The sequence below is a fragment of the Geotrypetes seraphini genome, chromosome 6 (assembly GCF_902459505.1).
Source record: "Geotrypetes seraphini chromosome 6, aGeoSer1.1, whole genome shotgun sequence".
In the NCBI taxonomy this organism is placed as follows: domain Eukaryota; kingdom Metazoa; phylum Chordata; class Amphibia; order Gymnophiona; family Dermophiidae; genus Geotrypetes; species Geotrypetes seraphini.
Genome location: NC_047089.1, coordinates 69,429,299 through 69,456,299, shown reverse-complemented (window position 1 = coordinate 69,456,299; position 27,001 = coordinate 69,429,299). Strand labels below are relative to the sequence as shown.

The 27,001-nt window shown below is 42.3% G+C and overlaps 1 protein-coding gene across 1 annotated transcript in view; it reads right to left on the bottom strand.

Annotated features, from left to right (window-relative positions):
• VWA8 (von Willebrand factor A domain containing 8) overlaps positions 1 to 27,001 on the bottom strand; it is a 428,432-nt gene that overhangs the window by 7,636 nt on the left and 393,795 nt on the right. Inside the window, exons 41-44 of the mRNA XM_033948297.1 lie at positions 12,277 to 12,402; positions 10,550 to 10,708; positions 7,491 to 7,589; positions 566 to 804 (exon numbers count right to left, since the gene is read on the bottom strand). Coding sequence (XP_033804188.1) covers positions 566 to 804; positions 7,491 to 7,589; positions 10,550 to 10,708; positions 12,277 to 12,402 — 623 coding nt within the window. The remainder of the gene's footprint in view (positions 1 to 565; positions 805 to 7,490; positions 7,590 to 10,549; positions 10,709 to 12,276; positions 12,403 to 27,001) is intronic.

Genomic DNA, 27,001 nt, shown 5'->3' with positions numbered 1-27,001 from the left:
CCACTGGAAGTCGCATGCAAAGTTATGTGAAGGAAACACAGTCAACACCTGATGAAAACCTGCCATGGGGCCACTCAGCTTGCACTCAAGCTCTTTGCAAACAAAACCTGGAGTGAGCCTTGCTCCCAAGGAAATGGTCTATGAACTCCCAGACTGTTAATTCAGGCTGGCCAAACAGGTGCCCTGCAAAGCAGGCTGCATCTTGGCTATTGACTTCTACCCTCAGAGTCTGTGTCTACTCACAGCCAGAGATGTCCCATAACAGGGATCCTCCTCTGCAGCACCAAAAAGCCTTACGACCAGATAAACCAGAAAATAAAAATAAACATGAGCAGAACAGATAGGCTCTTACCATCCTGCATGTAGAGAGGAAAACTGAGGAATTATAGGACAATCCAGAGTGAGTGGAAGTGGAGCAGAAAAATGTAAATGAGGCTTTCTACACTAGATCTCACGATCAGAGGTACACAACCCATAGGTTCAAGACTGTTTCTATCACACCAGAAGTTCCTGTTAAGTATAAAACAACTGTTAGTTTGAACTGCCCTTCCAATTATCCACTTACCTTTCTGCTTGATCTCCTAAAGATCCAATAAATATGGCAAAAGCATTAACCTGAGGATTGATAGTCAAGGCTTGTTTGAACCTCGATGGCTGGATTCCATATCTTTCAAGGTTAGCATCACTCAGAACTATGACAAAGTATTCATCAGCTTCCTCTTTGGCAATGTCACGGATGGCATGTTCAGTTCCCTCTAACGTGTGGTCTCCACTCATACAGAACTGAGAATGGGCATGCATTGTCTGGTGACACAAATTCAAGAAGATAGCAAATTATTCTAAATAAAAGGACATTTCCAAATGACTTCTCTAACCCCCCCTTTTTATGAAGCCGCATTAGCATTTTTTATCACCAGCCAAGGTGGCAAAAGCTCTGATGCTCATAAAATTCCTATGAGTGTTGAAACTTTTACTGCCGTGGCCGGCGATAAAAAACACTAACGCGGCTTCATAAAGGGGGAAGTAAATTTGCTGAGCAACTAGAAAGACACACATCTAATTTAATCTAATTTAATGTTTTAGTAGCAATTACACATGTTCTATAAGGAATCTGTTGCTAGAAACAATTGGGGGTAAAAATAGAATAAAACAGAAATGGCAGTCTCATAACAAGCTGATACACCTTCATTACATTGTGTCTAAGATGCACTTAACAATATACAAGATTCCTCTTTTTGAACAGACATTATTTTTGAGGTATATCATTGGGAAACGCATATAGGGGAAAGGGGGTGGGACTTAATACCCTCTTTCTGTGGTTACAACAAAAGTGGTTTACATATTATATACAGGCACTTATTTTGTACCTGGGGCAATGGAGGAGTAAGTGACTTGCCCAGAGTCATAAGAAGCTGCAATGGAAATAAAACCCAGTTCCCAGGCCTCAGGCCACTACACTAACCACCAGAGGCTACTCCTCCTCCACTCCATATTAGAAACTGCAGAAGGAATTTTCCCCTCCCCCTCCCCCCATGATATTCATCTCATGGCAGTAAGCAAATTTAAAGGCACTGACTGCTATTGACCTAATTCAGGCACTGGCACTCAATATTCAAGTTGTAGCTGGCCACTGGAACTTATCCGGTTACCAGTGATATTCAGTCCAGTACCTGCCTAAGTGCCTGGATAAAGTTAGGACATTGTTTTCACCCGGCAGGTGGACTGAAATATCTGTGTTAACCAGGTAAATCCCAGTGTTGCCCCAACACTAATTGGACAGTATTGCAACAGTTGCACTGGATTTTCAGTGGCACTACCAATTACCTGTTGCTAAAATTCCAGGGACAGGTATCTCATTATAATTTAACTAGGCAAGTGCCTTCCCTATTTTATTAAATCATTCTGAATATCAATAAGAGTAAGGGTAAGGGTCATGCACTTGATATAACACCTTTCTATAGTGCAACCAAAGTGGTAAGCGTATTAGTGGTCCCAGTGGTTGCTTACATGGTCCTGGAAAATCAGTGCACAGGGGAACACAGTATCTCTGATATGGTAGCACTCTGGAATATGATATTTTAGCTATATTCTTCAAATAGATCCAAATCCAAACCTCCTAGGCAATGGATACCTGACAAGCAATAAACTAGACTGTGTATAAGAAAAAAAGAATATTAATTCCTACAACAAGTGACAAATTATAATGGCCAGATAGTGCAATTTAGATATGGGAGTTACGCACTAGACAAGCTAGGATGCTTAGGGAATACAATAACTCACTACTTCATAAATTACTTGGGAAGCATTTTTATAGTGCTACATGGTGTATGCAATGCTGTACGATAGTCAGTATATATAAGAGAGAGTCCTTGCTCGAAGAGCTTACAATCTAAGCAAAAAAACAGACAAAAGATAACAAGGGAGGGGAAGGTTGTTTTATGGTACATGTTAGGAGTTGAAGGTAGCATCAAAGAAGTAGGTTTTTAGCTTATGAGTCCTGTGATCCGCATACCAATATAGAATGATCAGCATACTGACCAGATGTGTCATCTGAAAAAATCCCAACTCTCTGGATCTTTCAAAACAGCCAAATAAAAACATATTTCCCTCTAAACTATGAAAATCTGACTCCTGTCCTAAGCCCAGAATATACAAGAGCTGTATATGACCTGTTAGTGCAGAAGAGATGTCTCTCAGGCAATACTTGGCTTCTGGAGTGATGCCTGGCATAATCAGGTAGGAGGAGCCCAGTCACAGAGGAAATCTCTTAGGCAATGCTGGATTTCTGGAGCGATGCCTAGCACTTCAGTGAAGGGGGTAGGTTTCTCTCAGGCAGCAGGAACTTTGGCAGGAACAGTGGCAGGAGCAAAGGAACACTGGAACAGTTGCAGCCTGGATCTGGCTATAGCTTTAGGTCTCTGTCTTCATACTTGAGGAGCAGCAGCTCCACTCGAGTGGCATAACCATGTCATTGATTAGCCAGCAGGCCTCAGGAACACAAACCAGCAGCATGGGGTCCCTTCTTGGAGAGCAGTAGCCAGGAACCACTGGGACTTCTGGGGAAGCATCTTTATAAACTCTGGACCCAGGGCTTATCTTGGAAAACAAGATGTTCTCCACACCTCCTGTTCCGACCTCTTGACATGTGCATCTCCAGAAATATTCCCTTAACGTCACCTCAGGAGGAGTTCTAGGAACCTTGGCTCCTTTCTGGTAGCACCCAGAACATTCAGGCACCACAGTGATTAGAGGGGTACCTTAACCTTGATAGAGACTCTGGGCAAAAGAACGTGATGTGTCAAGTCCAAATTGCACCAATTCAGTAAGCCACATATAAGGCCTCTAAGGAGATGAAGTAGGCCAAAGGTCCTTCTTCCTTCAGACACTGTCATTGAATTCTGAAGGAGAAATGTATTCAGTGGTATGTAAAAGCTATATACAGGGGCCTACCTCTTACATCCCCCCCTTCTTTCAAGCTGATTGGAAGAAAAATGCCTATCACGCTTGAAACACTAGCTTGAGGTAATGGTAAGTGTGTTTAAGTGCAATACAGTAGTGAATATGATCTAGTGATACATACAAGCAAATCTCATTGACATAACATATGCTAATACTACAAAAATATCAAGCAATGCAATTAACAGTAACATAGGCATGCCTGAAATATCAGTAAATGAACAAGCATATGGATAAATGTATCTGGGGCAGTGAAGGATTAAGGTCCAGGTTCATAAGGAGCCACTAAAACTGAACCGCGTTCCCCTGATTCTCAGCTCAATGCGCTAACCGTTAAGCTACTCTAATCTAATCTAATCTAATCTAAACCTTAAGTTTATATACCGCATCATCTCCATGAGAATGGAGCTCGACACGGTTTACAAGAACTTAAAATAGTGGGTAGAGAAGAAGAAAAAGGATTACATGAACTTATGTGTAGAAGGGGGGAGAGAAAGGGGGGAAGGATAGAGCTACAATTTGCTGAAAAGCCAGGTTTTCAGTTGTTTGCGGAATAACTGAAGGGAGCTCAGGTTCCGCAGCGAAAGAACTGTGATTTTGAAGAGAAGGGATTTTCCCAGTTTGCCTGAATAGTGGATGCCGTGTGGAGAGGGGAAGGCTAGTTTAAGCCTTTGGGCGGTTCTGGTGGAGTCGGGACTGGAGGAGTTGAAAGACAGTGGGATAAGAGGAGGCAGGATTCCGTGAATGATCTTGAAAGCCAGGCAGGAACATTTGAAAGGGGCGTCCAATAATTTATCTATCTCGGAAGGAAAGAAAAGAGTTTTCCAAAAATTTTTGTTTTATTTTTCAATATAGTCCCCTGATAGCTCCAAACTCTTTTTCCACTTTTCCTCCAATGACTTTAATCCCTTTGAAAAGAATTCTTCTACTAGACCTTCAAACCAGGACGTCAAAGCTTCCTAGATACAATACAATTTTTATTTATATACCGCCAATACCTCCATGAAGTTCACAGTGGTTTACAGAGAGAGTTCTTCAAAATTCAGAACAGGAAATAATCCGAGGGAGCCAGGTCAGGACTGTAGGATGGATGGTTCAGTTGCTGAAGCCCACATTCTCGAATGGCAGCCTGTGATTGTTGTGACATGTGCACTAGTGCATTGTTGTGAAGAAGTCGCATGCCTGCAGTGAGTTTTCCTTGTCTTTTCTCCTTGATTGACTGCCGCAAAGTGATCATTGTGTTGGCATAACTCTCCTCAATTATGGTTGTCTTGTGAGGTATGAACTACAGAAGCAAAAGTCCTTCATCATCCCAGAAGACAGCTGCCATGAATTTGTGTGCTGATTTTTCTATCTTGAACTTATTTGGGGTGGGAATGACTTGTCTTTTGACTACATTGACTCCATTTTGGACTCAGGATCTCTTTGATAGACTCAAGTCTCATCTCCAGTCACCAAACGATTAAAAAAATTCACTTGATCTTCACGGAGCATCTCCAAGTTCACCTGATAGCACTGGAGTTTCGTGGCCATCTGACACCGTGTCAAGCATTCTCAGAACCCATCTTGCACTAACCTTGGACATGCCCAACTTTTCATGAATTATTTTCTAAACTGTACCTGCCCAATTTTCAGCTATTTGGGAAACCTTAATTTTTCTGACAAAATTAAATCATAAGAACATAAAAATAGCCTTACTGGGTCGGACTAATGGTCCATCAAGCTCAGTAGCCCATTCTCATGGTGGCCAATCCAGGTTACTAGTACCTGGCTAAAACCCAAAGAGTAGCAACATTCCATGCTACCAATCCAAGGCAAGCAGTGGCTTCCCCCATGTCTTTCTCAATAACAGACTATGGACTTTTCCTCCAGGAAATTGTCCAAACCTTTCTTAAAACCAGCTATGCTATCCACTCTTACCACAACCTCTAGCAATGCATTCCAGAGCTTAGCTATTCTCTGAGTGAAAAAATATTTCCTCCTATTGGTTTTAAAAATATTTCCCTGTAACTTAATTGAGTTCCATCCCCTTTATCATCTTGGTCGCTCTTCTTTGAACCTTTTCTAGCGCCATTATATCTTTTTTGAGATAAGAAGACCAGAACTGAACACAAAACTCCAGAAAAGGTTGCACCATGGTGTGATACAGGGGCATAATAACATTCTTAGTCTTGTTAACCATCCCTTTTTAAATAATTCCTAGCATCCTGTTTGCTTTTTGGCTGCCACTGCACATTGGCCAGAAGGTTTCATCATATTGTCTACAATGACACCCAGATCCTTTTCTTGGGTGCTAACCCCCAAGGTGGACCTTAGCATCTGGTAACTGTAATTTGGGTTAGTTCTCCCAATGTGCATCACTTTGCATTTGTCCACATTAAATTTCATATGCCATTTGGATGCCCAGTCTTCCAATTTCATAAGATCTGCCTGCAATTTTTCATAATCTGCATGCGTTTTAACAACTTTGAACAGTTTTGTGTCATCTGCAAATTTAATTACCTCACTCGTCATTCCAATTTCCAGATCATTTATAAATAAGTTAGCACTAGTCCCAATACAGATCCCTGTGGCACTCCACTGTTTACTCTCCTCAGTTGAGAAAAGTTACCATTTAACCCTACCCTCTGTTTTCTATCCGATAACCAATTCCTAATCCACAACTGAACTTTGCCACCTATCCTTTTCTTACTTACTTTTTGTTAGTATTGCCAATTGTGTACAGATGACACATCTGATTTATGAAGAAATACAATACCTAACCTATAATTTTTATATGCAACATGATACTTAATGCAGGATGTCCCATCTGTAGGTCATGACCAAAATGTTATTGCAAAATCCACATTCGGGATTTTGACCTGGATTGGCAGAAGAAACATACACCCCTTCCATCAGTCCACTTCATTTTTTTCAGAACAGGCTAATCTAATTCTTGTCTTATTCTCAATATAAGCATGGACTTATAATTCTTTATTCCCTTAAGACAAATCATGTAAATCAATGCATGCAGTGGGATAAAATCAACTTCTTCTTTCTTTGGGGCTATCAGTATGCAAGTTATGAACTGTCCTAAATCATGGGCTATGTTTGAAGGTGAACTTTGATCTGCTGTAGAGTGCATAAAGCACAGAGAGTAGGCCCACAGGCATGGTTCTACCTTTAAAACATGTCTCAATCTTTATCCAACATTTAAGGACTATTTTTATAAAAAGTTGGACTTATGGGTTATGTTCATTTGTTAAACTTTTTCTTCTCTGAATGGGCAGGACTGAGAGTAGTGGCAGGCTTCACAACAGTTTGATAGTGTGGGGGTCATCTGAACTTAGAGCAACATTAAGTGCTAGCCAAAGAGCAGCAGAGGTACCATCCTGCTCTTTTAGGCCCCCTTTTATCAAGGTGGGTTAGGATTTTTTTTATTGTAGGCCACTGTGGTTAAAGCTCCAACACTTATAAAATTCCTATGAGTGTTGGAGCTTTTACCGCAGCAGTCGGCAATAAAAAAACCCTAACATATCTTGATAAAAGAGGGCCTTAGTCATAGGAATATGTTGAAATACTTCTCAATCCACAGAGGGGAGATACTATGGAAAATATGAAAATACTAGAGAAAATATACAGTATATTGATCTTCTAAAGGGCTAGATAACAGGAAGTTAGGTTGAAAGTCTTGGAGGTGAGGATAAATACCAAGCAAGGTATATTGATGCTTTTCAAATAAAACCTAGGTTGCTAGGTAACATTTTATCTTGGCACAATGGAACTGACATATACCAGGATCTGAAATAATCAACAGTTATCATTTTCCATTTTAAACCACAGAAATTATATTAACATACTTGAAGAAACATGTTTAAAATTTATTAATTTTCTACATCAAAGAACATTTAACTGGTTTCAAAACTTTGTGTTTTTGTCTATAATGATCTTGCAGCTGTCTCTCTCTTTATATTTCTGTCCCATGCTAATGGATACTTGTAGTGAAAACCCACAAAATCCTCAGTTGTCTACAATTATTTATGTAAAGAATTTACCTTAAGAATCTCTAATCTTTGCTTATTATTCTTGGGGATTTTGTGGCTCTTAATCAGCTCTATGTTGTAGCCATCTCCGGAGTGTCCACAGATATCATACTGAATGAGAAAGATTTTTTAAAATGATCAGTAATACATCTTACCCAATCTGTAAAGCCACCACAGGCAACTACGGCTAACTCAGAAGAGCAGGTATAATAAAAAGCAATAAAGCACAATATTTTAATACATACTTCAGTCTTTCATTGAACTTACATAGAACATACTCTTCTAAAACCATTCTTTTGTTAGAAAAGTAATAGTTAGAAACTAATTACCTAGTTTGCAATTATTACTTTTCTAACAAAAAAAATGGTTTTAGAAGAGTATGTAGACTATATTATACAATGATTTATATAAATATATATATCTATATATCTATATACATAAAATCGGATGTATCTGTATGTGTTCCAGCATAACTCTGAAACACATGGACAGATTTCTACCAAACGTGGTATACATACCACTTACTATGTGGAGAAAATATTGTGGGGGTGGGAAGGGGGTGACTTGTAAAAATTATCAAAAACAACAGATTTTAGTGTATACCCCATAATGTTTTTGGCCTCACTGAGATGAATAATCAGCATAACTCTGAAACGCATGGAGAGATTTCAACCAAAGTTGATATATATATCACTTATTATCTGGGGGAAAATACTGTAGGGGTGGGAAGGGGGTGACATATAAAAATGATCGAAAACGACAGATATTAGTGCCTAATCCATAAACGCATGGACAGATTTCAACCAAACTTGGTATACATATGACTTATTTTCGGGGGGGAAAATACTATGGGGTGAGAAGGGGTGACATGTACAAATTATCAAAAATGACAAATTTTAGTGTCTACCCCATAGTTTTCAGGTTCACTGAGATGAATACTCAGCATAACTCTGAAATGCATGGAGAGATTTCTACCAAACTTGGTACACATATGACTTACTATCTGGGGTAAAATACTGTGTGGGTGGGAGAAGGGGTTAAAAAAACTGTGGGGTGGGAAGGGGGTGACATGTAAAAATTATCGAAAATGACAGATATTAGTGCCCAATCCATAAATGCATGGAGAGATTTCAACCACATTGGTATACATATGACTGCGCTGTCCCGACTCTCGTTCACCTGCCCTGACTTTCCGTGCACTGCCCCGCCTCTCCGTGCGCTGTCCCGACTCTCGTTCACCTGCCTTGACTTTCGGTGCACTGCCCCGCCTCTCCGTGCCTGTCCCCCTTGAAGTCCTGTCCCCCCTTGAAGGTCTGCCTGTCCCCCCTTGAAGGTCTGCCTGTCCCCCCTTGAAGTCCTGTCCCCCTTGAAGGTCTGCCTGTCCCCCTTGAAGATCTGCCTGTCCCCCCTTGAAGTCCTGTCCCCATCCTGAAAGCCTGATGCCCCCCCTCGACGTCCGATTCTTCTCCCCCCTCGGCAGGACCACTCGCACCCCCACCCCGAAGGACCGCAGACTCCCCGACAATATTGGGCCAGGAGGGAGCCCAAACCCTCCTGGCCACGGCGACCCCCTAACCCCACCCCGCACTACATTACGGGCAGGAGGGATCCCAGGCCCTCCTGCCCTCGACGCAAACCCCCCTCCCCCCCAGCCGACCCGCGACCCCCCTGGCCGACCCCCACGACCCCCCCCACCCCCCTTCCCCGTACCTTTGGAAGTTGGCCGGACAGACGGGAGCCAAACCCGCCTGTCCGGCAGGCAGCCAACGAAGGGATGAGGCCGGATTGGCCCATCCGTCCTAAAGCTCCGCCTACTGGTGGGGCCTAAGGCGCGTGGGCCAATCAGAATAGGCCCTGGAGCCTTAGGTCCCACCTGGGGGCGCGGCCTGAGGCACATGGGCCAAACCCGAGCATGTGTCTCAGGCCGCGCCCCCAGGTGGGACCTAAGGCTCCAGGGCCTATTCTGATTGGCCCACGCGACTTAGGCCCCACCAGTAGGCGGAGCTTTAGGACGGATGGGCCAATCCGGCCTCATTCCTTCGTTGGCTGCCTGCCGGACAGGCGGGTTTGGCTCCCGTCTGTCCGGCCAACTTCCAAAGGTACGGGGAAGGGGGGTGGGGGGGTCGTGGGGGTCGGCCAGGGGGGTCGCGGGTCGGACTATCTGGGAAAAAATACTGTAGGGGTGGGAAGGGGTAAGAAGGGGGTGGGAAGGGGATGTCTAATCCATAGTTTACGGGCTCAATGAGATGAATCCTGACACTCCTGATGCCGTTTAAGTCCAAGTTCAGCCCTATAGGGACATTCCTGTGGGACATGTGGGGGGTGGGACATTTTGGGATAAATAAATATCCAGACAACACCAGGTAATCTGCTAGTTGTTTGTGTACTTCAAGCTGCTGTATAAGGGCAAAAAGCTGTTAAGGGGCTGCATTATGGCCCCAACATATCTTAATAACTACCCTTTTTAATGTCAAAGTTTTTATTGTAAATCAGTTGTGTACATGACTTAATTTTATACTGTAAACTACCACAAGTGGTTTGGAGAAGTCATTAACAAATAAATTAAATATGCATTTCTAAGTATGTTCTTACTTTTTATGGTCAAGCAATTTACCTCACTAAAAGTCACAGAGTGCTATATCTTCTGAAACTGGTATGTTTGCACCTAAAACCTGGCTAATAACCATTACTGTTGAAAGATATATGTGACTCTTATGTGTGGGATCACTGGCTCTGGTCCACCAAAAGAACAACAACTGTGCTTGAGAATCAAACCCAATCCTTCTATGTGGTGGAGCTCAGTACTGCTACTGAGTTATCAGGTTAGTTCTCCAATATCATTTCTTAAAGAAATTGTATCCTTTTGTGTTTCTCATAGTTTCTTTCAAAGTTGTTTTACTATTTCCTTGTTGCTAACAACAGAAAACATTTAGGTCTGTACTGCAGTATTTTTTTCACACTGATGAATAATGCCCCTTGGCTAGTTATCTGATGAAACTGCTTTTTCCAGTGATTTCTGTGGTCTGTGTAAGTGCTCATTACTATAAAGTTGGTTTCCCAGTTAGAATTACCTTAAACTTGTGCTCGTAATTTTCAAAGGCTTCCATGACCATACAGACAGCTTCCATGGAGCGCTCCAGTCTGCCATCCACTCCATTAAAACGGTACATGCTGCCAGAAACATCCACTACCAAACGTAAACGTTTTGGTTTCTGTTGGGGACTCCCTGGCTGAGGGATAAAATTAGCAAAAATGAGAATGTCTTGTGGGTGAAGTTTTTGAGGCCTGACTTAATAAGCTTTAATTCATAGACAAAGAAGAGGGATTGGGGGCTTAAGTAAATCATGCCCTTGACATTTTATAATGTACTAAATATTGCCCAAATAATCAAGTATATCCAATTTTTAAATCAGTTCAAGTTTCAAATTTATTAAAAATTTTGATAAAACGCCTATCACAAATTCTAAACATTGTACATAAAAAAGGGATGTAATTTAAAAACAAAACTTATATATATATATAAACAAATGACATGGATGGGAACAGACTCACAAATACAGAAGCAAAAGGGTAGAACTACAAAATTATAGGAAAGTAAACATGGAAAGAGTAAAATGAGAGGATAGGTTATAAGATTTTAATCAATCTCTTCAAAATGAATAGTATTTCATAGGCAATAATGGATGTCAGAAAGGAGACTAGATATGAAAATGATTATTGTTCAAATGCAGCTTGGGAGGACAATCAGGACTAAAAGAACTGCTCATCTGGCTGTTGATTGTGTCTTGAGTCCTCTACTTATTCTGATGTTGCATGAATAAGAGGCCATGACTGACCATTGAAATCGTTATTACTAAACTCACATATTCTGCATGAAAAAATCAGTCGTCTGCACTATGAAATATTTAGTAACTGTTGAATGATATCTGTGACTCATACTTGCTTTTGCAATATCACTAACCCTGATTGACCAAACATAGTTTTGTAGTGGACCACTCGTCAACTTCTAGAATAGTATATACAGTAGTGTTGGGGGATATTGCCATGCTGTGCTGGGCACACTCCTCTTTGTCTAGAATTGACAATTTGCTGGCCTTGAAGAGATTGCCTGTCTGAAGTGGAACAGTTGAAAAATGGACCCTTAGCTATATCAGATCATGCCTTGGTAACTATGTTTTATGACACGTCCCTTGCCCATTCCATACACCACAATGGTCCTTTTCACCTAAGATTTACAGAGATAGTAAATATCTTCCCTAAATACTGTCCAAATGGAAATCATACCAGGAAATGAACCAAGAGCTGGAGATCCCATTCTATACTGGGAAAGTGCCAAAGCTGTTCTTAGAGGAAAAATTATTATGTATTCTTCTTTTCAGAAAAAGACATGATATAGAGAGCAGTTGAGGCTAACTAAACAGGTAATTAAACTAACAGTTATATGGGAATTATCACACAATAGAATTAAAAGAGCAATTATTTGGAACACAACAGGCCTTGAATCAATTGATCCACAAAAAAACCAGTATATAACATTAAAATGGGGAACCCTTTTGTGCATTTGTAAGATATTTTTTCATAGCAGTAAGAATCGCTAAAGCATGCTTACTGGCACGGAAAAATATCTTACCAATGCACAAAAGGGTTCTCCATGGCTGCTACCTTTTTGTGCATTGGTAAGATATTTTTCCATGCCAGTAAGAGTGCTTTAATGACTCTTACTTCACGGAAAGCTTGTGCGCATCAAGGTCTCAGTTCAGTTAGCTGAATGTATTCTTTAGGTTCATTGGAGACTTACCTCTGGTTCCAGGTCTCCCCTCCGTTTGTAGATGGCTTTTTCTCCTGTTAATCCATCAATAATTTTGGCATCATCTAGTTCCCCAAGAGTCTGGTGCCTCAGCCACTGTCTCTCTTTGCCCTTGGCCTTTGAAACAAAAGCATTTTCTTTTTAGTTATTATGAAGTGTCTGTGCTGAATATACAGTTAAACATACAGTGCCTAGAAAGGAAAAAAGTAACAGCAAGCTCTGCAGAATTTTCAAGGTGGCTTCCTTCTCCTTGACAGCAGGTTGACAACAGTAGCAGTATGATGCGTTTGGCCATGTGCTCCTCCTCTCCTGTCAAGGGATTTAAAATTTGTGGGATAATATAATGCTGCACAGTTCAAAGTCTGATGATCTGGGTCTAGCAGCAGAGAAAGAGGATGTGGAATGACATGGCACACTAACTTTAATGAATTGGAGTTTGGCCCAGAATGGGTAGGTGGGAGGAAGATATAAGACTTCTGCAGCCCACACTCTTGTCTCTGGTGGTGAAACTGCAGAAATCCAGGTGATCAGGGGTTTGGATTTGGATATTATGTTTAATTTCTTGCCTTTCAGAGTGTGTATGGTAATGTGAATGAGGGCGCATGATCCAAGGCCCTCTAGAGGTGGCCAGAGCTTGTCGGGGCTTTCTGAAATCTGGACAAATACCAGGTTTTGGAAAGTCTGTCCAGAAGCCTGGACAGTCCTCTAAAAAGAGGACATGTCTGGGTTTTCCCGGACGTCTGGTAACCCTAGTTCAATCAATGATCTGAAACAATGTCAAAACAGAATTTTGTTTCTGTAAATTGGCATTACAGTGGCAAAATAATGCTCAGAATTTAGGAAGTTGGCTGGTTGGGCTGAGAACTTTTCAACACCCCCTTGTATACCTCTTGTCTGGGATATAAAATATCTTAGAGTCACTGGTAAAAAAAACATTGGTGAAAAAGATCTTTTAAGACAAACTGAACACATTTTTTGCGTCTGTATTTACTGAAGAGGATATAACACAGCATACCGGAATCTATAAGGCTATATGCTGGAAACGAAGATGGGAAACTGACAGGGTTGACGGTCAGTCTAGAAGAGGTATGCAGGCAGATCGATAGGCTCAAGAGCAATAAATCCCCGGGACCGGATGGCATCCATCCGATGATCATCAAGGAACTGAAATGGACTATAGCTGAACTGCTTCAACTAATAGCCAATCTGTTGATCAAATCGGGAAAGATTCCGGAAGACTGGAAGGTGGTGAATGTTACGCCGATCTTCAAAAAAGGTTCGAGGGGAGATCCGGGAAACTACAGACCGGTGAGTCTGACCTCGGTACCGGGAAAGATGGTAGAGGCACTGATAAAGGACCACATCATTGATCATCTTGATGGACACGGTCTGATGAGGACCAGCCAGCACGGTTTCAGTAAAGGCAGATCTTGTTTGACAAACTTGCTGCACTTCTTCGAGGGAGTAAACAGGAAGATAGACAAGGGTGACCGGTCAACATTGTATATCTGGATTTTCAGAAGACGTTTGACAAGGTTCCCCATGAATGACTACTTCGGAAAATTGCGAGCCATGGAATCGAGGGTGAAATACTCACGTGGATTAAAAACTGGCTGGAGCATAAATGAACAATATTCGGACTGGAAGACCGTCACCAGTGGGGTGCCGCAGGGCTCAGTGCTTGGACCCATGCTCTTCAACATCTTTATAAATGATCTGGACATTGGTACGATGAGTGAGGTGATTAAATTTGCAGACGATATGAAGTTATTCAGAGTAGTTAAGACACAGGGGGATTGTGAAGATCTGCAATGTGACATAATCAAGCTTGAGAAATGGGCATCAACATGGCAAATGAGGTTCAATGTGGATAAGTATAAAGTGATGCATGTCGGTAACAAAAATCTCATGCATGAATACAGGATGTCCGGGGTGGTACTTGGAGAGACCTCCCAGGAAAGAGACTTGGGAGTTCTGATCGACAAGTCGATGAAGCCATCCGTGCAATATGCGGCGGTGGTGAAAAGGGCAAACAGAATGCTGGGAATGATTAAGAAGGGGATCCTGAACAGATCGGAGAAGGTTATCATGCTGCTGTACCAGGCCATGGTGCACCCTCACCTGGACTACTGCGTCCAGCACTGGTTGCCATTCATGAAGAAGGACACGGTACTACTCGAAAGGGTCCAGAGAAGAGAGACTAAAATGGTTAAGGGGCTGGAGGAGTTACCGTAAAGTGAGAAATAGGAGAAACTGGACCTCGATGGTGTTCTCCAGGAGCTGTCCCAAGTCTCTGAGCAGGCGCAAGGAGACAAGAACATCTTCGAGACACCCAGACCGACCAGACCTGCAGCCTTGGAAGTAACGGTTGGGGTGCAAGAAGAAGCTAGAAATGTCGACTCCTGGCAGCTGGTTACCTCTACAAGCAAATACAGAAGACCTTCCTCTTCTTCAAGCAAACAGAGCTGCTTCACATCAACATCAACCCCACAGATCACCTTGAAGAACAGGTTCCTGCTTCTACAGGAAGGACCAGCCAGCGACTTTCAGGAGGATTTCCAGCGGATGACTCCGGCTCCGGGGGCAATGGATCAGCTCCCCAAGAAGAAACACAGAGTAGTAGTCATTGGGGACTCCCTGCTACGGGGCACCGAGGGGCCAATATGTAGACCGGATCCACAATCAAGAGATGTTTGTTGTCTGCCAGGAGCTAGGATCCAGGATGTGACCACCAGCTTAGGAAGACTGATAAAGCCCCAAGACCACTATCCAATGCTTCTCATCCACGTTGGGACAAACGACACTGCCAGGAACACCCCGGAGAAGATACCCGAAGACTTTGGAGCCCTGGGTGAGAAGCTGAAGCGGATGGGAGCGCAGGTGGTCTTCTCTTCCATCCTTCCAGTGAGAGGCAAGGGTAGAACCAGGGAAGATCGTATCCAGAAGACAAATGAGTGGCTACACAGATGGTGCAGAGAGATGAACTTCGGTTTCCTGGACCATGGAGAAGCACTTCAAGGACTACAGGGATCTGACCGGCTTCATCTGACCAGAAGAAGGAAGAATGTCTTCGGTAGACGACTAGCTCACCTGCTCCAAAGGGCTTTAAACTAGGTGAGTTGGGGGAGGGCACCCACTCTCATCCTGGTGTGGTAAGTAACCATCCCAGTATGGTAAGTAACCATTCCATTACTGAGTCTGAGATAAGTACTTATGTTGCAGACAGTACTGCAAGAGACAAACTAACTCAAAAGGGACAAACTAACTGAAACGGGGAAATAAGGGAAAAACTAAGTCAAACGGGAAAATCTCCACATAGACCGGGCAAACACGAAGTATGGAAGGCTATGCACATTAATGCTCGGAGTTTAGGCAATAAAATTCTGGAATTAGAGACGGAAATGAGAAGCGCCAATCTAGATGTGGTGGCAATATCTGAAACCTGGTTCTCGGATTCCCATGGATGGGATATGGCTATACCAGGATATAATTTACTCTGCCGAGACAGGGTAGGCAAAAATGGAGGAGGGGTAGCGCTATATATCAAGGAAGAAATCAAAATTACTAGAATCACAAGGGTCAAGTATACAGGGGAGTCCCTCTGGGTGAACCTTGCCAGGGGTAGTGGCAAATGCCTATATCTGGGCATTGTATACAGACCTCCTAAACAACAGGACGACATAGACAAAGAATTAATCGAAGACATCGAGACCATCATTCTGCGTGGAGACACTGTACTGTTGGGGGACTTCAACATGCCGGATGTAAACTGGAATAAACTTTCAGCTACGACCAGCAGCAGCAGAAGGCTACTAACCTCTATACGAGGAGCACGACTCAAACAAATAGTAATGGAGCCCACTAGAGCTCAGGCAATTCTGGACCTGAGACTCACCAATGGAGATAGCATCACAGAGGTTTCGGTAGGTGAGGCGTTGGCCTCCAGCCACCACAACATGGTGTGGTTTCACCTCAGGAAGGGATCCACGAGGTTGAACACGTCAACGAAGGTCCTTAACTTTAAGGACACTGACTTCGAGAGCATGGGAGATTTTGTCTATGAAGTGCTGCAAAACCAAGACACAACAGATAATGTGGAGGTAATGTGGTCAGCTCTGAAATCTACCCTACAGGAAGCAACCAACCTCTTTATAAAAACCATGAGTAAATGGCGGAGAAATAACAAACCCCAATGATCTCGGCGGAGATCTCGGAACTCGTAAAACAGAAGAAAAGAACATTTGTATCCTACAAACAATCACAACGACCAGAAGCCAAAGAAGCTTATCTAGAGAAATCTAGAACTGTTAAAACAGAGGTCAGAAATGCCAAACTCTGGATGGAAGAAAATTTAGCTAGGAATATTAAAAAAGGGGATAAATCATTTTTCAGGTATGTTAGTGATAGAAAGAGGAATACTGACGGGACAGTGCGCTTGAGGAAACCCGATAGCAACTTTGCAGAATCGGACTCCTATAAAGCCGAACTACTTAACAAATACTTCTGCTCAGTATTTACCTGTGATATGCCGGGATCCGGTCCACAGCTGCAAACAAGGGAGAGCTCAGAAGACCTGTTCAGGAATTTTGAATTTTCCACCAGTAGCATCTACCAAGAATTCTCAAGGCTCAAAGTGAATAAAGCCATGGGACCGGATAGGTTGCACCCCAGAATGCTTAGGGAATTGAGAGATGTCCTAGCAGAACCGTTAGCCAAGCTCTTCGTTCTTTCCCTGAGCACGGGAAAAGTCCCATTAGACTGGAAAACAGCTAACGTCATTCCGCTTCACAAAAAGAGATGCAGGTCAGAGACTGTAAATTACAGGCCGGTAAGTCTTACATCAATAGTGTGCAAACCTATGGAAATGTTGATTAAACACAAATTAGTTACGGTTCTGGACGATGAGCGGCAGAGGGACCCCGATCAGCATGGATTTACAAAGGAAAGGTCCTGCCAATCCAATCTAATCAGCTTCTTTGACTGGGTAACGAGAAAACTAGATAAGGGAGAGTCTGTAAGTCAGTAAGGCTTTTGATAGTGTCCCACACTGTAGATTATTGAACAAGATGAGCTCGCTGGAACTAGGAGAAACATTAACTGCATGGGTTAAAGACTGGCTCAGTGGCAGACTTCAAAGGGTAGTGGTAAATGGTACTCCCTCCGAAACGTCGGAGGTGTTTAGTGGAGTACCGCAGGGATCAGTCCTAGGTCCAATCCTATTTAATATCTTCGTACGGGATCTGCCTAAGGGACTTCAGGGTAAAATTGCATTATTTGCCGATGAAGCTAAATTATGCAATGTAGTGGGTGGAGGTACCATGCCCGACACTATGACACAGGACCTACTTTTACTGGAGCAATGGTCTACTATTTGGCAACTGAGTTTTAATGCCAAGAAGTGTAAAGTTATGCACCTTGGTAGCGGAAACCCATGCAGAATCTACACTCTGAAACCATAACTAGAACTGTTACAGAACGGGACATGGGAGTAATCATTAGTGAAGATATGAAGATGGCCAATCAAGTGGAGAAAGCTTCATCCAAGGCTAGACAAATGCTGGGTTGCATCCAGAGAAGTTTCATCAGCTGAAAGCTCGAAGTGGTAATGCCGCTGTACAGGTCCATGGTGAGACCACATCTGGAATATTGTGTTCAATTTTGGAGGCCACACTATCAAAAGGAAGTGCTGAGAATTGAATCGGTTTAGCAAATGGCCACTAGGATGGTCTCAGGACTCAAGGATCTCCCATATGAAGAACGCCTAGGTAAGTTGCAGCTATACACTCTCGAGGAACGCAGAGAGTGGGGAGACATGATAGAGACGTTCAAATATGTTACTGGCCTTATTGAGGTGGAAGAAGACATCTTTTTCCTCACAGGACTTACGGCGACAAGAGGGCATCCGCTAAAAATCAGGGGTGGGAGATTTAATGGTGACACTAGGAAGTATTTCTTCACCGAAAGGGTAGTTGATCGATGGAATGATCTTCCACTTCAGGTAGTAGAGGCCAACAAAGTGCTCGATTTTAAGAATAAATGGGATAAACATGTGGGTTCACTTCGAGGAAGTGCTTATGGGGGTGGGTTATTCGAGTGGGCAGATTTGTTGGGCCGACAGCTCTTTTCTGCCGTCATACTCTATATTTCTATGTTTCTTCTCCCTTGAAAAGAGGAGACTGAGAAAGGACATGATCAAAACATTCAAAATACTGAAGGGAATAGACTTAGCAGATAAAGACAGATTGTTCACCCTCTCCAAGGTAGGGAGAACGAGAGGGCACTCTCTAAAGTTGAAAGGGGATAGATTCCGTATAAACGTAAGGAATAGAGAATGACACGTGGAAAAAATCTGTCCCCGTCACTGCACCGTCCCCGGCCCACCATCCTCTGCACCGCCCCGTCACCGCTGTTCCCTTCACCGCCCTGTCACCGTCACCGCCATCCCTTTCACCGCCCCGTCACCGCCACTGCCATCCCATTCACCGCCCCGTCACCGTCCCTGCAGCATCCATATAAGCCTCAGTACTGAGAAACACCATGAAGACAGAAGAGAGTCCTGCCACTACTACTACTGCACTGAGAATCTGTTTCAGTGCCTCTGCCCTGTAGTAAAAACAGAACATAAAATAAATCAATTGACTTGTCCTCCCTTGCAATGACGTGTCCCCCATGTTCACCTATAGCTCGAATCAGGTCAATTGTGCACACTAAAAATGCAGGAGGATCTGGAACGTGAGCGCAGGCAGGCAGTGATACAAAAACAGCAGACACCCGACCGATTGCAGTGTTCCGCCATCTCTCTCCCTCCATCTCACCATAGATGTAGAGTATGCCGGCTTTCTTTTTCGCCCAGCCGCACGTGCGGGTGCTCATTTGTTCAATATTCTCCTCTGACGCAACCGTAAAAAGGAAGTTGTAAGAGAGGAAAAGATTGATCAACTCGAGCAGCCGCGCAAGAGTGGCTTTTTGAACGCGTGCGGCTGGGCAAACAAGAAAGCCGGCATACTCTACATCAGTGTTTTTCAACCTTTTTACACCCGTGAACCGGCAGAAATTAAATAATTATTTTGTGGACCAGCAAACTACTAGGACTAAAATTTTAAAACCCTGTTTCCGCCCCATCTCCGCAAGCTCGGTCACCTCAGTAACTATAGAAAAATAGACAAATATAGTGCAAAATATAGACAGCAGATATAACTTCTCAAAACTGACACATTTTGATCACTAAATTGAAAATAAAATCATTTTTCCTACCTTTGCTGTCTGGTGATTGATTTCATGAGTCTCTAGTTGCGTTTCCTTCTGTCTGTGTATCCTTTCTTTCATTTCTTTCTTACTGCACTCAGGCCCAAGAATTGTCCCTTTCTATTCCCTCCCTCTTTCCTTCCTATGTCCTTAGTGCCCCCGGTGTCTCCTTCCCATGTCTTTAGTGCCCCCAGTGCCTCCTTCCCATGTCCTTAGTGCCTCCTTCCTGTCTTTAGTTCCCCCAGTGCCTCCTCCCCATGTCTTTAGTGCCCCCAGTGCTTCCTTCCCATGTCCTTAGTGCCCTTTCCTGTCTTTAGTGCCCCCCGTGCCTCCTTCACATGTCTTTAGTGCCCCAGTGCCTCCTTCCCATGTCCTTAGTGCCCCTTTCTGTCTTTAGTGCCCCCAGTGCCTCCTTTCCATGTCTTTAGTGCCCCTAGTGCCTCCTTCCTATGTACCTTTCACTGCCTTCCACACTTTGTCCCACCCCCACCCCCGAATCCTGCCTGCCTACTTTCTACCTCCCTAGCTAAAGCCAGCCTGTTCCCTCCCTGCCGCTCAAAAAAAAAAGCCTCCTTCCTTTTCCCCTGCTCTTACCGCCATGCTCATGCTGCAGCTACTAAAGCCGACAGGAAGTCTTTCCGACTCAATTTTGAAGTCGGAGAGGACGTTCTGGGCCAGAATTGTCAACAATTGTTTTTCTCACCCAAAATTTAGACAATATTTTTCTAGGCATTTAAACTAGAAGGTGGGGGTGGTGTATGTACGAAGGACAATTATAGAGACCACTCCCAGCAAAAGAAAAGATGTGATAGTAGTAAAGACTGCAACATAAGCAATATCAGCAACTCATTTCTTAGTATTGCAACGGAAAGTGAAACGAAACAAAAATCCATACGAAAAAGGAGATTATCGCTGAAAAATAGCTGGAAAGCGATGACCACAAATGCTCGCAGTCTAAGCAACAAAGTTCATGATCTGCAAGCCCTGATGTTAGAGGCAGATCTAGATATTGTCGCTATCACAGAGACATGGTTCAGTGAATCACATGGATGGGATGCAAACATACCGGGATATAATCTTTTTAGGAAGGACAGAGATGGTCAAAAAGGTGGAGGAGTAGCTCTCTATGTAAAGATCAATGTCCAAGCGACCAAAATGCAAGGGACCTGGGGAGAGGAAGAAGCGATATGGATTGCTCTGAAAAGAGAAGATGGAACTTCTATCTATGTGGGTGTTGTCTACAGACCTCCGACTCAATCGCAGCAAATTGATAAGGATCTGATTGTGGATATCCAAAAGTTTGGAAGGAAAGAGGAGGTTCTGCTGTTGGGAGATTTCAACCTGCTGGATGCAGACTGGAATGTTCCGTCTGCAGAATGAGAAAGAAGTAGGGAGATTGTGGATGCCTTTCAAGAGGCTCTGCTCAGACAAATGGTGACGGAACCCACAAGGGAAAAAGCGATATTGGATCTGGTCCTCACAAATGGAGAGAGTATCTCTAATGTTCGAGTGGGTGCTCAGCTGGGATGTAGCAATCATCAAACGGTTTGGTTTGATATAACGGCTAAAGTGGAGAGCGGCCGCACGATACTTAAAGACCTAGATTTCAAACGTACGGACTTTAATGCTATGGGAGAGTAACTGAAGAAAGAGCTGTTAGGATGGGAGGACATAAGAGAAGTGGAAAGACAGTGGTCTAAGCTGAAAGGAGCGATAAAAATGGCTACGGACCTTTATGTGAAGAAAATCAATAAAAACAAGAGAAAAAGGAAGCCGATATGGTTCTCCAAACTAGTGGCGAGAAAATAAAGGCGAAAGAGTTGGCGTTCGTGAAATATAAAAAAACCCAAGAAGAGGAGAGCAGAAAGAACTACAGGGTGAAACTGAAAGAAGCCAAGAGAGAGATATGTCTGGCGAAAGCACAGGCAGAAGAACAAATGGCTAAAAATGTAAAAAAGGGAGACAAAAATTTTTTTCAGATATATTAGTGAAAGGAGGAAGATGAAAAATGGAATTGCTAGGCTAAAAGATGCTGGGAACCAATATGTGGAAAGTGATTAGGAGAAAGCGAATGTGCTAAACAAATACTTCTGTTCTGTGTTCACAGAAGAAAATCCTGGAGAAGGACCGAGATTGTCTAGCAAAGTTACACGAGAAAATGGAGTAGATTCTGCGCCATTCACGGAGGAGGGTGTTTATGAGCAATTTGAAAAACTGAAGGTGGACAAAGCGATGGGACCAGACGTGATCCATCCCAGGATACTAAGGGAGCTCAGAGAGGTTCTGGCGAGTCCTATTAAAGACTTGTTCAACAAATCTCTGGAGACGGGAGTGATTCCTGGTGATTGGAGGAGAGCGGATGTGGTCCCTATTCAGTGGTCACAGGGATGAAGCAGGAAACTACAGGCCGGTGAGTCTCACTTCAGTTGTTGGAAAAATAATGGAAGTTTTGCTGAAAGAAAGGATAGTGTACTTCCTTGAATCTAATGGGTTACAGGATCCGAGGCAACATGGCTTTACAAAAGGTAAATCGTGCCAAACGAACCTGATTGAATTTTTTGATTGGGTGACCAGAGAGCTGGATCGAGGACTTATGCTAGATGTAATTTACTTGGATTTCAGCAAAGCCTTTGATACAGTTCCTCATAGGAAGCTGTTGAACAAACTTGAAGGGCTGAAGCTAGGACCCAAAGTGGTGAACTGGATCAGAAACTGGCTGTCGGACAGACGCCAGAGGGTGGTGGTTAATGGAAGTCGCTCGAAGGAAGGAAAGGTGCGTAGTGGAGTCCCTCAGGGATCAGTGCTGGGGCCAATCCTGTTCAATATGTTTGTGAGTGACATTGCTGAAGGGATAGAAGGAAAAGTGTGCATTTTTGCAGATGATACCAAGATTTGTAATAGAGTAGACACCGAAGAGGGAGTGGAAAAGATGAAAAAGGATCTGCAAAAGTTAGAGGAATGGTCTAATGCCTGGCAACTAAAATTCAATGCAAAGAAATGCAGAGTAATGCATTTGGGGATTAATAATAGAAAGGAACTGTATATGCTGGGAGGAGAGAAGCTGATATGAACGGACGGGGTGAGGGACCTTGGGGCGATAGTGTCCGAAGATCTAAAGGTGAAAAAACAGTGTGACAAGGCAGTGGCTGCTGCCAGAAGGATGCTGGGCTGTATAAAGAGAGGCGTAGTCAGTAGAAGGTGTTGATGCCCCTGTACAGGTCATTGGTAAGGCCCCACTTGGAGTATTGTGTTCAATTTTGGAGACCGTATCTGGCGAAGGACGTAAGAAGACTTGAGGCGGTCCAGAGGAGGGCGACGAAAATGATAGGAGGCTTGCGCCAGAAAACGTATGAGGAGAGACTGGAAGCCCTGAATATGTATACCCTAGAGGAAAGGAGAGACAGGGGAGATATGATTCAGACATTCAAATACTTGAAGGGTATTAACGTATAACAAAATTTTTTCAGAGAAAGGAAAATGGTAAAAGCAGAGGACATAATTTGAGGTTGAGGGGTGGTAGATTCAAGAGCAATGTTAGGAAATTCTACTTTACGGAGAGGGTGGTGGATGCCTGGAATGCGCTCCCGAGAGAGGTGGTGGAGAGTAAACCTGTGACTGAGTTCAAAGAAGCGTGGGATGAATACAAAGGGTCTAGAATCAGAAAATAAGATTAAATATTGAACTAAGGCCAGTACTGGGCAGACTTGCACGGTTTGTGTCTGTATATGGCCGTTTGGTGGAGGATGGGCTGGGGAGGGCTTCAATGGTTGGGAGGGTGTAGATGGGCTGGAGTAAGTCTTAACAGAGATTTCGGCAGTTGGAACCCAAGCACAGTACAGGGTAAAGCCTTGGATTCTTGCCCAGAAATAGCTAAGAATAAAAAATTAAAAAATTTAAATTGAATCAGGTTGGGCAGACTGGATGGACCATTCGGGTCTTTATCTGCCGTCATCTACTATGTTACTATGTTATCTGTGGAAATGTTTATTACAAGTGGGTTCCATCCTCTCACAAGTTTTTATTCAATATCTTTCTTTTGCCACTTTGTAGCCTCCTTAAGAACCTCGGTATTGTCTACCATCTCTATGCCAATGACATCCAATTCCCAGTTAAGATCAAACATAAAAACAATATAGAAAACCCCAATACACAGCTATACAGAAAGAACAGCTGCTAAGAACTTCAAAAACTTGTGGAGAAAAAGATACCTCAGAACAGTTAGTCCCATCAACTCAGTCCAACAGTCCTATCAAGGGATACTGCACAATCATAGGTCTTTCAAAAAACATCACACAAAATAAGCCATAACATAACATAATATTGAGGAAACAATTATTGAGTTACAATATCACCTGCAATTGATAGAACACTGGCTACATGACAATTTCATGAAGCTCAATGTTGCCAAAACTTGCATCCTACTTGCATTCTCCTGATATAACAAGAGCCCTTAGGATTGACAATGTCCTTATTGCAATAGTTGATATAATGTACAGTCCTGGAGTGGTTTTTGACTCCAGTCTTTCCATGAAATACCAAATCTCCAGGGTAGTTTCCACGGTTTTCCACAAACTAAAAGTTACGTGAGGTCCTCCAGCTTTCACTCAGTAGTTCAGGACCTTGTTTGTCCCTGCTTTGACTAATGTAACAGCCTTTTAGTAGGAATCTCAAAGCAGCATCTGAGAGCCCTATAAATTGCCCAAAATGCCATTGCACGTATCATCAACAAAAGAGCGAAGCATGCCCATATAACCCCAGCTCTTTTATCAGTCCACTGGCTTCCAATAGAACAGAGAATCATATTCAAGCTTCTATGCCTGACCTACAAAGCTCTTCACAACTTATCCCCCTGCATATCCCCTGCACAGTACCAGCCTACCAGGACGCTGCGCTCCTCAGACGATCTTCTTCTGGAAATCCAGTCCTCATGACTAGTTCGACTGGAAACTAACAGAAGATCTCTTTTCAGTATTGTTGGACCCAAACTCTGGAATGTTCTGCCCACAACTCTTTGTACAATCTCCAGTTTCAAATATTTTAAAAAGGAGCTTAAAACCATTCTATTTTTGCAGGTCTTTGGGGTCTCCCCAAGGGTATCCTTCTGTTAACCATCTTGGACTGATTCCTGCACTGTAAATTTTACTGGCTGTCCATCATCTAGTGTCTCAAATTATTGCTGTTTGTGTCCGTTGTAATCCACCTAGAATTTTGGAAACTGCAGAATGGAAATGTAAAAAAATAAATAAATAAATTTGCAATTGAAATCCTGGCCACCCTGTTCAGTCAAGAGAAATAAGCACTGATGCAATAAAGTACGGTAATAACCCTGAAGTAATATTCCCATACAGTCAAGTCTTCAGTTGTATAATAGTTTTGACATGGATGATATACTTCTACATTTCATATTCTATCATACATTAACCATAGATTAATATAAGCATGATCTGGGGGAATATGTCTTTAAAGTGATATCATACTATGTCCATGGCATGTTTACTCTGTGTACCATTCAAAGAAACTGGCTAAATCCTTTCTGACACTTCCACAATAGGCTTGTACATATCAGACAATAATATACCATGAAAATGAAACAGAATGAAATGTCCAATAAAAGACAGATTCCTCTCCTAATAAGAGTCTATATTGCCCAAACAGAAAATATTCCTCTGTCAAACAATTATTCCCTGTAATTTAACTGCTAGCCAGAGCCTAATTTATAACAGATTAAGTAGAGTTTCTGGAAAGAGATAAAAGGAATGAAATTCTTTTTCGGTTGTTGCTAATGATACATCTGCATCAGTGTTAAACTAGAGGATAACTTAAGTTAAAAAAAAATATTGCTAATATTGAATCTTCAGCTACTGAAAGTAGAGGTAGGATGATAGAATCAGTATTATCATAAATGTAAGTAATGAATTCATATGTTGTTGGTTTCTTTATACCTGCCAGAACAGTTAAGGATAGAGAAAAAGCCTGACTGCCCATTTAAGACCAGAAAAAAGATGGGAGGAACATGATCTCTAAAGGAAAATAATACCTTAAAAGAGGATCTTTACTTCTCAGCTGTCAGGTACACACACACAGGCAGCACACTGAGTTGGTGGTCCAGTGTTTGCCTGAGGTAATGTCTACACTATACCCTACTGTTAGCCCAGATCTAAGAACTTCCTGATACCTTTTGGCTGACCTTCCTCAAACATCTGGTGCCCAACAAAGCTTTTACATCTGTTTTATGTTTGTGCTAAAAGATGCCAAAACTTGGAAGATACCTAAAATCATTCTATTCAATTCTTTTTTTTTTTTTTAATTCTTTATTTATCATTTAAAAATTCTTAACAAAATCAAAACATTTTGTACAGAAAGATTGTCAGATCAGACACAAAATAATAAGAAAATCGTTTACATGATGTGGAAAAAAATTCTAATCGGACAATCTCAAGTCCTCTATAATGTGATCCAAGATTATATATGAGTGAACTTAAGGAAATCAATTTATTAATTCTATACAGAAGAAACGGTATCGTGTGCCTGGCTTGAGGAATTATTCTATTATCAAATCCAATTAGTTGTTACTATTACGTTGTTGTTGTTGTAGTTGTTGTTATTCCTTCTTTTTCCAGACGTTTCAGTGTCAGGAAAGCTGTAAGTTGAGATGGTTCAAAAAACACATATTTATTATCTTGATACCTTATTATACATTTACATGGAAAACGTAAAAAGAAAATACCACCCAGCTGTGTAACTCCTGCTTTCATCAAAAGAAACTGACGCCTGCGATTCTGAGTTTCTCTACTAACGTCTGGAAACATTTAAATTTTCAAACCCAAAAACTCTTTACTCTTGTTCCTAAAAAACATCTTCAGAATCCAATCCTTGTCCGGCAACAACGCCACAGATAGTAAAAGAGTTGCTGGTTTAACCAAATCTTTATCTGATGTTTCCAGGATTGCTGTCAAATCTTGTTGAAGGTCTTGTATTTCCTGTTTCTTATCCTCCGAGTGTTGATCCCTTGCTTTAATAGGCAAATAATATACTCGAGTGAGAGGAGGCAATGATTCCTCAGGAATATTAAGTATCTCCATAAAATACCTTTTTATCATCTCTCTCGGGTTTATAGATAGGATTTTAGGAAAATTCAAGTCGTAGGTTATTAGTCCGATAGTTGTTTTCCAAAATTTCCAATTTTCTTCTAATAATTTGATTATCTTTTATTATTGTAGATTGAACTTGTTTAATCGTTTTCACTTCATTTTCAATTTCTCCCACTTTTTCTTTAACATTAGAAATTTCCTGTTTATTTTCTTCTATTGTCTGTTTTTGAATTTTTATATTCTTTTCGCCTTCTTTAATTTGTTTAGTTAGTGAGTTTCCCAGTTTGGAAACTAAGTCCCAAATTGAGTCAAGAGTCACTTCAGCTGGTTTTTCATGTTTAAAGAAAGTCTCATGTAAAGTTTGAAAAGGCTCACCTTGA